The 13,277-nt window shown below is 43.4% G+C and overlaps 1 protein-coding gene across 1 annotated transcript in view; it reads right to left on the bottom strand.

Moving 5' to 3' along the window:
• The window catches only part of LOC113416195 (nuclear receptor subfamily 1 group D member 2-like), a 61,952-nt gene extending 52,491 nt beyond the window's left edge, over nucleotides 1-9,461 (bottom strand). Inside the window, exon 1 of the mRNA XM_087956437.1 lies at nucleotides 8,910-9,461. Within this exon, the coding sequence (XP_087812563.1) occupies nucleotides 8,910-8,973 (64 nt within the window). The 5' untranslated portion in view covers nucleotides 8,974-9,461. The remainder of the gene's footprint in view (nucleotides 1-8,909) is intronic.
• Nucleotides 9,462-13,277: the final 3,816 nt, after the last annotated feature.

Consider the following 13,277-nt stretch of genomic DNA (forward strand, 5'->3'; position numbering starts at 1 on the left):
TGCCTTCCCACCCTCTTCAGGTGACCCAGATTTCAGCAGTGAAACTCTTCGTTTTGTCCTAAATAAAAAGAAGGCAAGAGTTTTGCAGATACAAACAAAAGAGACTGTTGGGCAGGGAGAAGAGACTCTTCCTTGATGTTTCATCGGGACAAAAGAGCCACTTGTCTCCAGAGATGCCAAGAACATAACAACAAGGGGAAAGATCATTCAGGCCTTATTCCTCTCAGAGAGAAAGGGCACAGCTTGCTTCCCCGGCCTTTCCAGTAAGAACGCTCTGCTCCAATTCTTGCTTCCCTCGCCCCCTTCCCTCATTTTCCCCCCTTTTGTATTCTATCTGGTTCTAAACCTGGACATGCACTTTGTTTTGGAATTACTTAGATATGCACAGTATCTACCTTCTTTCCTGTCAGCATCAGACAACAGAGAAAGCACTCCCATCTCTCATTTTTTCCACAGCAACTCTGTGAGGGAGGTTGATCTAAAAGTGTAAATAGCCGAAGGACACTGAGGGAGCTTCCATTGCCTACTTCCAGGTGCCGACATCCCTATATACGTAATCCTCGACTTACAACATTTAGTGACCGTGTCAGGGATCCAACAAATCCCCCTCATTCAAAGCAAAAGTCTCTAGCCGCATTTCAGAAAAAGTAAATTGGTTTATTAGAAATTGCCATGTTGGTGTGTGGCTGGGTGCAACCGGTACTAAATCACATCATACATTTCCCCCCTTGATTCCTGGTCTTTCCCCCACCCCCTGGATGTGACTTCTCCAATAGGACACATCCGTCTCCAAGAGTCATCCATCATGCTCTCCAATAACTTTCTTATGCTCCGACAACTTTGGGCTGCTGAGTTGATTATCTAGGCATTTTAAAAATGCCTTGTTTCCCCCCCCCCCACTCCCTTTTTCTGGCAGCTAAAAAGACCAAAGGAGTATCTTGTTAGTTGATAGACCGTTTGAAGTCACAATGGCACTGAAGAAAATGACATGGCCATTTTTCACACTTATGGCTGTTGTAGTATCCCCCATAGTCTCTGATCAAAATTCAGATGCTTGGCAACGGATTAATATTTATGACGGTGGCAATGTCCCGGGGTCACGTGATCTCTTTTTGAGACCTGACAAGCAAAATCAATAGGAAAAGCCAGGTTCAATTAACAACCATATTACTGACCTAACAACTGAAGTGATTCATTTAACAACTGTGGCAAGAATGGGCGTAAATTGGGGCAAAACCCACTTAACAAATGTCTTGCTTAGCAACATAAATTTTGGGTCAATTGTGGTCATACAGTAAGGCAAGGACTGTCTCTTCAGCACTAGTCAAGGGGTGAACTTACTAGTTATTAATTGATCCCCTCTGTTCTACCTCACATTATTTCTCTGTGCCTGCAGTCCATCAGCTGAACTCTGTGGACAGAAATTTAGCACTCTTTTAACAGATTAACAGAGTTGGAAGGGATCTTGAAGGTCGTTTAGTCCAACCAACTTCCCCCCCCCCAAGTACAGATGTACAGATAATCAGAGTTGGAAGGGACCTTGTAGGTCATCTAGTCCAACCCCCCACCCAAGCAGGAGATCCTACACCATTTCTGACAAATGGCAGTCCAATCTCTTCTTGAAAGTCTCAAGTGATGGCGCTCCCACAGCTTCCGAGGGAAAGCCATTCCATTGGTTGATTGTTCTCACTGTCAGAAAGTTTCTCCTTATTTCCAGGTTGAATCTCTCCTTGTTCAGTTTCCATCCATTATTCCTTGTCTGGCCTACAGGAGCTTTAGAAAATAGTTTGACCCCTTCCTCCCTGTGGCAGCCCCTCAAATATTGGAAGACCGCTATCATGTCTCCCCTGGTCCTTCTCTTTACTAGACTAGCCAAGCCCAGTTCCAGACTAGCCAAGCCCAGTAGGAGACCCTACACCCTTTCTGACAGCAGTCCAGTTTCTTTTTGAAAGCTTCCAGTGATGAAGTTCCCACAAATTCTGAAGGCTAGACTCTTTCAGAAGAGCATTAGATCCATGTTCAGAATCAGCCTGATCAGAGAAGTCACAGATGTGGCACATGTCCGCATCTGCAACTTGTTGGTTGGGCAAGGGATGACATATGCTGCTCTACCCACACTTGCCCAACCCTTCCCTATAACTCATTAGGGAAAGTGATTGCTGGTGGTTTTCTTGCCACCAGGCAAACTTCGTGGGAGGGAGAACAAATGTGGGAGAGTCCACCAATCATTTTGCCTAACTTGGTTCTGCGTTAAAACAGAAACAGCACCAGTTGCCTGTCTCATTACTGTGGATAAATAAGGTACAGCAATCAGGACAGCAAAATGTTTTGCCTTTGTATTTTTCTTGCAAGTCAAGGACTGGTGATAGTGTTATAATGCAGCCACTTGGTTGTACTCTCAGTCTGCAAACTCCACCTTGGAATCAAGAACACCTGGCCTAATTTCTGGACTTTCTGTTTCCCATAGCCAGTTTTGGGGGGGCTACCTCACCTGATGCATGTTTCTTTAGCACAGGTAGTCCTCGATTTACGACCACACCACAATCGAGCCCAAAATTTATGTTGCTGAGAAATTGGTTCAGTGAGTCTTGCCCTATTTTACGACACTTCTTGCCATATTTGTTAAGTGAATCACTGCAGTTGTTAAATTGGTAACACGGTTGTTAAGTGAATCTGGCTTCCCCCTTTGATTTTGTTTGCCAGAACGTCACAAAAGGGGATCACATGAGCCTGGGACACTGCAACCGTCATAAAGGTAAATCAGTTGTCGAGCATCCCAATGTAAATCACATGACCATGGGGATGCTGCAATGGTCATTAGTGTGAAAAAATGGTCATGTCGCTTTTTTCAGTGCTGTAACTTCAAACAGTCACTAAGCGAACTCCTGTATGTCGAGGGCCATCTGTATTTCAATGGGCCCTAACACAGATTTTTCTCAGTGGTCTATTGTGTATTTTAATTTCACTGGTTGTCTTTTTAACAAAAGTATATATTAGATGCATTCAAAATGCGAAGTAATAATTGTCATGCTATAATGCAAGACTGGGCACATTTGAGAGTAAATGCCACTCTCAAATATCATGGGACTTGTTTCAAGTTTGAATATCACTGTATAGTTTCTACTTGGGGATAAAATTAGTGGAAATTAATATTGATGCAGAGTTGGCTGCAAAAACACTATAATTTCCCCAATAGAGATGCACGGCACATGGAAAAGCATTGCCTTGTAAAGTATGTGATCTGTTTCCTAATTCATACTAAGTAGATTCATATGAGTGGTGAAAGAGAAACTGCCTCTGGGATCATCTAAAATGCAGTTGGGCGGATCCTTAACAACAGCACGGTTCTATAGGTATTCTTGGAGGTAGACCAAACTTGATTGCAGAAAATACGACTTCAGCAACAGAGTGGTCAGTGTTTGGAATACTCCACCTGGCTCTGTGGTTTCTTCCCCAAACCCCAAAACCTTTACCTTAGACTGTCTACTATTGACCTCACCCCCTTCCTAAGAGGCCTATAGGGGACGAGCATAAGCGTACCAATCGTGCCTACTGTCCCTGTCCTATTGTTTCTTTTTCTTATACGTATCCATCTCATGTATTCAAAACTATGTTTATACTTATACCTGTTATCTTGTAAGCGATTGACAAATCAAATAAATAAATAAAATAAATAGACTGGCCCCATGCAATATCTGTGCCGAGCACCAGGGATCTAACAGTATATAACACAGCCCTCCCTTTTTAACAAATTGTATATTTCCGCCTTCCACCCATCTCTCCTTTGGAACAAATATTAGATTTATTTAGATCCAGATCTTGCCAGCAAGGCCCCATCATAAGACTCATTTTCAAGGACAGGCTGAAATCATAGAATTTAGCTCCCCATCCCCCACCCCCCTGTAGACAAACAGAATTTTCCAAATGTAGTGCTGTGTTTTGTAGTGCTGTGTTTTGCAGGGACTTGCGTTTGTGGGTGTTTGCTGCTCAGATTTTGAACACAGGAAAGACTATAATAAGCAAGATATTTACCAGGCTCTGTTATCAAGTCTGTGCATGTTGATTGCTTTAGTAAACAAGCCATCCATGGCATCTAGTCAAGCGGAAAGAATTTTCTAAACAACCAGGTACAGAGGGTCACCTGTATGTCTCCACTGCCTTGGCAGCTTTCCTCATTCCTCAAAGCAGGTAGGACTCCACCGCTGATCTGCCAAGGGATGTGCCAGTTAGCACATAACCAAAACTGCTTCTGAGTCAATGGTGAGCAAATTCCCCTCATCAATGAGTCAAGCTGTGAATCAAACAAATCTGTGCCCTGCACAGACATGTTATGATCAATACATCCATAGGAACAACAAAGTTATATTAAGAGGCTTAAATTTAATTAAATTGTAACTGCCCTCTCAAAAAAAAAAAAAAAAAACCAAAACCCCTCTCTGGACAGCTTACAAAACCTAACACAAGTTGAAACAATTAAAAACAGAATAATACTGTAGTGTAAATAAAGGGCTGCATAGTTTGTGAGCAAAACTGGGCTTCTGTCATTAAGTTTTAAAATTCCTACATTATATGGAGCAAGCCAGGTTTAGGATTTGCAAGAAGCGGGAAAGGGGAGGTGGGGGTCTAGTATTCAGCAGATCTGAAGCCCAGTATTTATCTTCCTTCCTCCTTCCTTTTCCTTGGTTTCCTACAAACCAAGGGTCTTCAAACTTGGCAATTTTAAGACTTGTGGACTTCAACTCCCAGAATTCCTGAGCTGACATGTCTGGAGGAGGAATCCTGGGAGTTGACGTCCACAAGTCTTAAAGCTGTCATGTTTGAAGACCCCTGCGAAACCTTCCAAGGGCAGAGCTGAAAATAAAGGTACCATACAGACTTTGGGCTGCTTTTAACTTCGGTTCAACATTCTCAAGGAAGGGAGCGACTAATAGGAGAGATTTAATTACTCTCAGGGGATCTCGCTTTCTCCCCCCCACGCCCTTCTTTATTTGATCCCGTCGGTAAGTGTCGCGACCTCCCAAGCCGGGATGAGCAGCGGCTGCGATCGCACCTGAGGAAAAGGCGCCAAAATGCCCCCCTTTCTTGAAAGTCTCGGTCTAGTTCTGCCCACCGGATTCAGGAAGGACTGACCGGTCAGGCAGGCGTAACTAACTGTTGCAGCTGCTTCGGCCTTCCGGCTCCAACTTCAGGCAAAGCGGGGCGATTATGCTAATTCAGCGAGAAGCTGTTGGCCCGGATCCGCCAGGGCGCTGCGGGATTAAGGCGGCGAAGCCACATGCCGAAAGGGAGGGTGCAGCGTGACTTTTTTCTCCCGCACGTGGTCGGGGAAGCCCGCGAGTGGCACCCGGGGATTTGAATAGGATAAGCGTTAAAGCGTGGTGCGTTCGGAAGGTAGGGTACGGGGGTAACTTAAATGTGTTGGTTTTTTTTTTTGTCTCTGTGGTATGCAAACTATCCTAAAGGCCACTCACTCTCTTCTTACCCACATTCGGGCACAGGAATATTTCATCTTTTTTGTCCCTTTCCCTGAGTAACACAATAACAAGAGTTGGAAGGGACCTTGAAGGTCTTCTAGTCCAACCCCCTAGGAAACCCTAGACCTATACCATTTCAGACAAATAGTTGTCCAATCTCTTTCTTAAAAAACCCCCACTGTTGTAGCCCCTGCAACTTCTGGAGGCAAGTTGTTAAAAATTTTTTTTTTAAAAAAAAGCATTGCAAGAGCTCAAATGATGATGATATGCCAACAAGTCAGTATCAACTCCTAGCCACCACATATAGACTGCCTTCAGGTGGGTCTGTCCTCAGCCTGGTCCTCCAGATCCTTCAATTGCTATGACTGAAACATCCACCTTGCTGCTGGCCATATGTTCCTTAGTGCAGAGTTCCCCAACTTTTCCAGCTTTGTAGACTGGTGGGGGAAGGGGGAAAGGAATGGTTCCACAGGAGCAGTGGGTGCGCATGCATGCACAGCTCCATTTGCCCAAGCAGTAAGCATGTGTGCCTGCTGCTTGCACAAATGGAGCGGTGTGCACGTGCGCTCATCCGCTGCTCGTGCAAGTGGAGATGTGTGAGCACACACGCGTGTTCGCCTGCCGCTTTGGCCAGCCCAGTTGTGAACAGCCACTTAGGGTGGGCTGTGGCTGCTTTAGTGCATGGACATAAATATATCTAGAAGTCCCTTACAAAGTCTTTTCCCCCAGACCATTAGTTAAACTGATCAGCTGACTGCTTGCCTGAGTTCACACATCACACTAAAGCACATTTGTTTAACCATGGTTTATTGCATAAACCACATTTCAGTATGTTACAACATGAAAACTTGGTTTTATAATCCATAGGGCTGTATTCATACCACCACATGCTATTTCAACTCCAAACCAGTAAAAGTGCAATGTAAGGAGTGAGGAAAACTGCCCAAAGGGGAGCAGGCCTAGCCAGGATTCATCTGTTCTCAAGTGGGTGGGTGGGTGGGTGGGTGGGGAGTATAGCTCATCTTCCCTCTTGGCATTCTAGGTAACAAGTGGCAGCGTCTTGCCTTGTGCTTAATTCCTGGACTTGTGGGTTCACTCTTCTAAATTCTATTGCCTGCCACATCCCAGAGAGGGGTCCTCTCCATGAAAGCCTGAAATTGGTTTCAGCTCACAGGCTACATAAGATGTTGGATTGCTGCTGCTTCTGCATTGGAAAAAAAAAAACTAGTTTGTAGCAACCAATCTGAATTGGCTATTTATCATGCTAAACTACAATGAGGTTTATTTGATTTTGGATTAGCATGTGATATAAATCCAGCCATTGTCATGAAACACATTAACAAAATCATTGTAAAGTATGACGCATGAAAATAAGCTCTTATTAACTTCTATAACCATTTGTTTTTAATGTTATTTAATAGAGCTTTTCTCCTAGGTGGCATATATACCAGTAGCATTCCTGCCTCCATTTTTCCCCCACAGCAGGATAGAGATTGTGACTGACCAAAAGTCAGCCTGTGGACTTCCACAAGCACCAATCTTCACTCTGGTATAAATACAGCAGAATAACATGGATGAGGTTCTTGCCATTCAGATATGTTGACTCTTAACTCTCATCCTGCCTCAGAAATAATCTAGAATCCCACTGGATTGAGGCAGTGTATGCATTTCATAAATGTAGGAATCCAGCTGGCTAGCTTTGATGAGAATAAGAACCCATCTGATGGACACTAGAATAGGGAAAGGCTATAACAAAAAAAATAATACTTCCATAATAACTAAGCTTGTCAAGTTTCAAATGCTCCAAATATTTCATAAATAATCAGAGCAATTGACAATAATTAAAATGGCCTTCAAGGTAGGCCTATGTTTTCATTTCCCTGAAATGCAAGACTAACAGAAATTCAGCCTGCCTCTGGGCACTGAAAGAGAAAATTTGAAAGAGAGGATTTCCTGCCTTATATTTATTTCAAAAATATGCACATGAAGTACTAAATAGTATAGTTATATAATACAAATGTGTGCAGTGGATATGTCTATATCTCTACCTACCTCATTTTTTAAAAAATTTGAAAGCTGCTATGTGATAAAGTACAGCACCACCCTCCGGCATCCTGTTTATATGTAGCAATGCTCTTGGCTCCAAATGGACCTCAAAAATTTTATTACAAAATAAAATACAGCCCAGTGCTTCGTGTGGAAGTATGCCAATCTGCCCAGAAATAGAACAGAGATAACCTGGCATTGTAGGAAGTGCCTTACTGAAGATCAAGGCTACAACGAATAGCAAGAAGCATTCCATAAAAAACAGGTTTTTGTGAACGGCCCCAATGACAGCCCTGTTATGAACAAACAAGCTCCTTTCCCTCAGAATGCCAAAAAAGCATTTTCAATATTTAAAATGTGCTCGGCGGCTTCCCAAAGTTTTAAGGATCCCTGCTGTCCACAGAGCTTATTCTGCTGAAGCTTCCCCATCTACGCCTGTGCAGTTAGTTGCCTGCCTCCCTGCTGATCAAAATTGCCTAAGCCACAATTTTGTTGCCTGCAACGCTTTTCTTCAGCTTCCTCCGACTCAGTGCCCTTTCTTTGAGAGAGTGTTATTCCAAAACAATCTATGTGTGTGGGAGTCTCTGCTGGGCACTGAGGTTGGAAAGCTCACAGCCCTGTTCTCCAGTTCTGTCAGTTAACAAGTGCTCACGCTGAGATGCAAAGGATTTGACAAATGGTGTTCTTTCTCCTCATTGTCTGGGAATTAACTCTGTGTGTGTGTGTGTGTGTGTGTGATTGTTTTCTTTCAGCCCCTTTCTCCATAAACAACAAGCAGTCTTTCCTCATCCGGTCCTTCATGGCTGCCCTTCCTGTTCAAAACACTGGAAAGTTAAAAGGAGTCCTCGGAGGGAAAGAAATGGGGTTTAGTCAGAGTCCTCCCAAGGCAGAACAATATCAAAGTTGACCTTTGAGAAAGGCTACGATGGTCTAATGCTGAGGTCCCAGAATGGGTGGATAGAGTGTGCTTTGCTAGGCATTTCTCACAGACCATACTACAGAGTCTACACTGCGATCTCCTACACAGTAGTATCTCCAGTCCCATAGAGATCCTAGGGGAGTATTGTTTGCTAGGGTTATTTTAAGGGTGATCAGGCAGCCTTTCAGAAACACCAGAACCAGATCTTTTCCCCACCTCCGAGACTATCCTTAGGCACTGGGGGGGCAACCAACCCTGAATCCTCCAGAGTTGCTCCCTCTATAGGAAGATTGTCAAAGTTAGGCTGCTCTCCCAGCCAATATGTTGGCATGCCTCTCCCCACCCTTCAACAAAAGAGCTGGGTGGTACCTTCCATAAGCTGGGTGGCAGGTGGGTGGGAATGATGGGAGGTGGAGCTCAACCGTTGGATGGGGTGAGTCGGTCACCACACGGAGATGAAGGATACTTACTAGAGCCTGCATTGTGTGGTAGCCGAGCTGCTTCTGTCATCGGGCCTGGGGTTTTCTTCCACATCAGAGGGAGAGAAGCATCAAAGGCAGCTCATCTGAAGCTGAAGCGGGTCCCTGACCTCCGACAAGCTGGGCAGGCAGGGACGTAAGAGCGAGAGGGCAGGCAGCAGCCAGGACAGGCTGGAGGAGGACAACAGGCGGGGCAAGGATAGCAGCAAGAGACAGGCAGGCAGCAAGTTTTGGTGCAACAGTTGGAGTGGCAACAGGGAGACCGGTAATAGGAGCAGCAAGGAAGACAGCAGCAGGTGGAGTCGCGGGGAGGAAGGGAACAAGTCGGGCAGGAGCTCCAGAAGCAGCCTGGACAGCACCCGCTGCAGGAGCGGGGACAACAGCCAATGCTACACATGAGTCAGCCTGGCGTGGGAGGAGAGAGGTCCTCCAGATGCTGGTTACCTTAGGCAGGGTGGGGAGTCATTTGCAGGATCTTTGCTACTGGAACACAATAAAGGCATCCAGTAAGGGAGCCTTGTGGCTCCTGAGAGCCTTCCTTCACTTCCAGAGCATTTGGGGCCATGCACAGGGCTGGCAAGTCCATGGGAGGCAGCTGCCCGCGTGTATTTTTAGCTCCTTGAGGTCAAGAGGACTAACTTCTAAAGCCAGCTGAGCCAGCACATGGCCACAGCTCACCAGGCTGTTTTGCACCCAGCAATGGGAGGCACTTGACTTCTTGACTCCCCCCCCCAAGGATGTTCCTTGCCCCCAAAGGGCAAAGGAGGAGGAGGAGGAGGACAATGACATAAGGTTCCACACCTCTGAGACAAATGTTCCTCATTTTCACTTGCATTGGGATTGCAATGCCTGGAATTCTCAACCAGGATGACAAATTGGGAATCCTATAACATCAAAACATTTTGAAGCTGTCAGATTAGGAAGACTGATCAAAGGATCACATGAGATACCCTGCTTCTCCAACAATACGGCCTCCCCCAATAGGAAGTCCCAGCATGTTTTATAGGCATGAAATGAAATTAAGCTCCTCCCCCCAAATTAAGGCCTATATTAAAACATGCGAAATGGGGGGGAATGGTGGGGGGGCTTGCCGTTAGGAAGTACTTTTGTTGCACACCCGGATATGGTGCTGCCTGCGTCGACCCCGATACAAAGTGCCCCACCAATGCCGAGGTCAACATCCAAGCTGTCGCCGCCCGCCCGCCCGAAGATGCAAGGGGGGGGAATTAAGTCACCCCCGAAAAGACGACCTAGCCATTTTTTCAGGGCTCAAAAAAAAAAAAAAAAAGACCCAGCCTTATTATATGAGAAACACGGTAGGAATCCCTCAGTGGGCTTTCCCAGCACTGAGGTATAGTGAAAAGATTCCTTCCAAAGTTGAGATCATGTCCTGTCAAGGCTTTATTTCTTATGGCTACTAAATGTTTGTGACAGTTAATCTCAAATGCATTCTTCTTCACACCTGAGGTCTGAAGGCAGGCTTCAGATTTAAATGCTTCTGTGTCTGAGCAAGAAAAAAACCTGTTAAAAAACAATTCTCTATACCGTTGCAGAAGTTTCTGGTGATCAACAAAGAGATCATCTCCAGCAAAACAGAATAACAATCCTAATCTGAAATTTCTGCCGCAGTTTTCCAACTTAATCTAGAGCATATTTATACCCCCATTACTGTTATAGAGAATAATAATAATTGTCCACCACTAATAACTGTCCCACCACTGGACAGTTACTCTATTGTACTCTATTGTTATTCAAAAAGATATGAGAAAGATATATTTCCTTAATGTGGCAGTACTCTATTGTTATTGTTAGTTACTTTTATTGTTACTCTCGTTATTCAAAAAGATATTAGAAAGATTTCCTCAATGTGGCAGTAAGCCATGTCGAAACACACTTCACCCATTCACAGGACAGAACATTAATTTATTTTTTTTAAAAAGATACAAATATTTGAAATCAGAATATCTTATCTTACATAATTAAAGGTTTCAAGTTTTAAAAAATGCTTATGTTTCAAACAATTAGTAAAATATCTTATTAGATATTTTGCCCCCCTTAATGGGTATAATTAAAAGTGTCAATTTGAAGAAATGTTAGTACAGGACATACGCTTTGGGCATATTTCCTGATTGTTTCTTATTCATTAGAGGGTAATTGCTATAGTGAACCAAGTTCTAGGAAGGAAGCTAAAATCGAAAGATATGAACGAGCTCTTTAAATTCTATTTCTCAGTTTGTATGAATATGTTTGTGTATGGACAGTTCCGAATATACAGTATCATGCCTGGAAAGTAGCAAGAAAGGTCATTTTATACTCTTGGAAAAAATATGTGCATTAATACAGTAGATGTTAAAAGTTTGTTCAATTAAATTGCCAGCTCTCAGTTTTTAAAAAGGCTTTGTATTGACAGAGAGGCAAGGTTGGACAACATGTTTCTGTTTGGCCTGCACTTAATGATTTATTAAAAACTGAGTGTAGAACTGCATTGATAGGAAACCTATTATTAGAAAAGTATTTTTCTGCCTTTTTTCTTTGTAGTTTTCATTGTTAATTTTTATTTTATAGCTTTGTGATCCTAGTTTAAATGAAATTTCTCTGCAATTGTTATTATATCTATTATCTTTATTATTGCATGTATTGATTGAAAAATCAATTAAAATAATATTTTAAATGTTCCTTTTGTTTAGCTCAGGGTGTTTTTGTTCGTGTTTTGTTGTTGCTTTGAAGAATCAATTCAAAAAGCCGGTGTATGATGGGAAGAGAGCAGTTTTTCATTTCCACGCTGCTGTTCTGTTTTAAGATTAAAGTTTGCTTGGGACCTGTGAATGCACAGATAAGCATGGGGGAGGGGGAGACTCACTATACATAACCAGCCTGGTTTTTGTTTTGTTTTTCTCTTTCCATTTTGGTCTCTGAGCATCACATGTATGGTTAAGCAACAAGGAATGCTTACTAGAGGTCATGTAAGAAGGTCAATCAAGCACTAATGATAGCCCAGCCTGACCCCAAAAAACTAGCCTGTATGTTTGTATGAGTGATGGATGAAAGCTGACACTGAGACATTGAGAAAGCAATGTGCTAAACCCCGAGCAGCGGGATACCTTGGAGAGCTGCCACCGAAATGGTCGCTGTCCTCCTTGAAGAGAGTCCGTTGCTCACAATGGAGGAAGCACACTTCAACAGCAAGAAAACAAATAGGGTGCGTGCGAGGTACCCAGCATGCTGTTCTGTGAGGAAAGCATATCAGCAAATGCTACATCACTGAAGTGGTTGCACCTTGTTTGAAGAAAAAGCTACAGCATGGGAGACATCTAAGGCAGACAGTGGTACTGTATAATTGGTCATTCCATCTCGGCTCAAAGGAAAATACAGGCAGTCCTCGACTTACAAACACAATTGAGCCCAGAATTTATGTTGCTTTGTTAAGTGGGCTTTGCTCCATTTTTAACCACTTTTCTTGCTGCGTTTGTTAAGAGAATCCCTGCAGTTGTAAAAATTAGTAACACGGTTGTTGAATGAATCTGGCTTCCCCGTTGAACTTTGCTTGTCAGAAGAGAGCAAAATATGATCACATGACCCCGGGATATTGCAACCGTGATAACTATGAACCAGTTGTCAAAGCATCTGAATGCAAATCACATGACCCTGGGGATGCTACAATGGTCATAAGTATGAAAAATGATCATAAGTCACTTTCAGTGCCGTCATAACATCGAACAGTCACTAAATGAACTGTTGTAAGCCGAGGACTACCTGTAAAGCTTGTTATAGAGCAGTGGTTCCCAACCTTTTTTTCGCCCCGCACCCCTAAAGAAATTTCACTCGAACTTCGCACCCCCTGAAATTTAGACTTTAGGAACTACTGAACGCGTTAAATATATGGTAGGATTGAATCTTTTCAGCTATGTATGTGACGGCCACTAAATAACGATACTTAACTCTAAAATGAAAACAAAGTTAATCCATTGCATAATAAATAAAAATGCCAACATATAGCCAATATCCTATTATTTACCTGGACTTTTCTCACACCCCCTGGAATATCGTCTCGCACCCCCAGGGGGTGCAAGCACCCCAGGTTGGGAACCCCTGTTATAGAGAATCTGATATTAGGACTAAAAAGATACCTTCTTAGTACAGAAAACTGTTTAGGATCCATTGGCTCAAAGATCTGCCACTTCACCAGTTTGATGAGCTAAACCATCACCATGACAAAAGAACATTTGTATAGCTGCTTACTGGAGCATGTAAAACCATGTTAACCAAACAACAAACCTTTAGGATATAAATACCAAGCTTCTAGAATGTGAAATAAAAAGATGAAAAATCAACCCCATTCAAAACAACGAAGTCAGTTTA

The sequence above is a fragment of the Notechis scutatus genome, chromosome 2 (genome assembly GCF_049901735.1).
Source record: "Notechis scutatus isolate UNSWTSFEM ecotype Mainland chromosome 2, rNotScu1.2, whole genome shotgun sequence".
Taxonomy (NCBI): Eukaryota; Metazoa; Chordata; class Lepidosauria; order Squamata; family Elapidae; genus Notechis; species Notechis scutatus.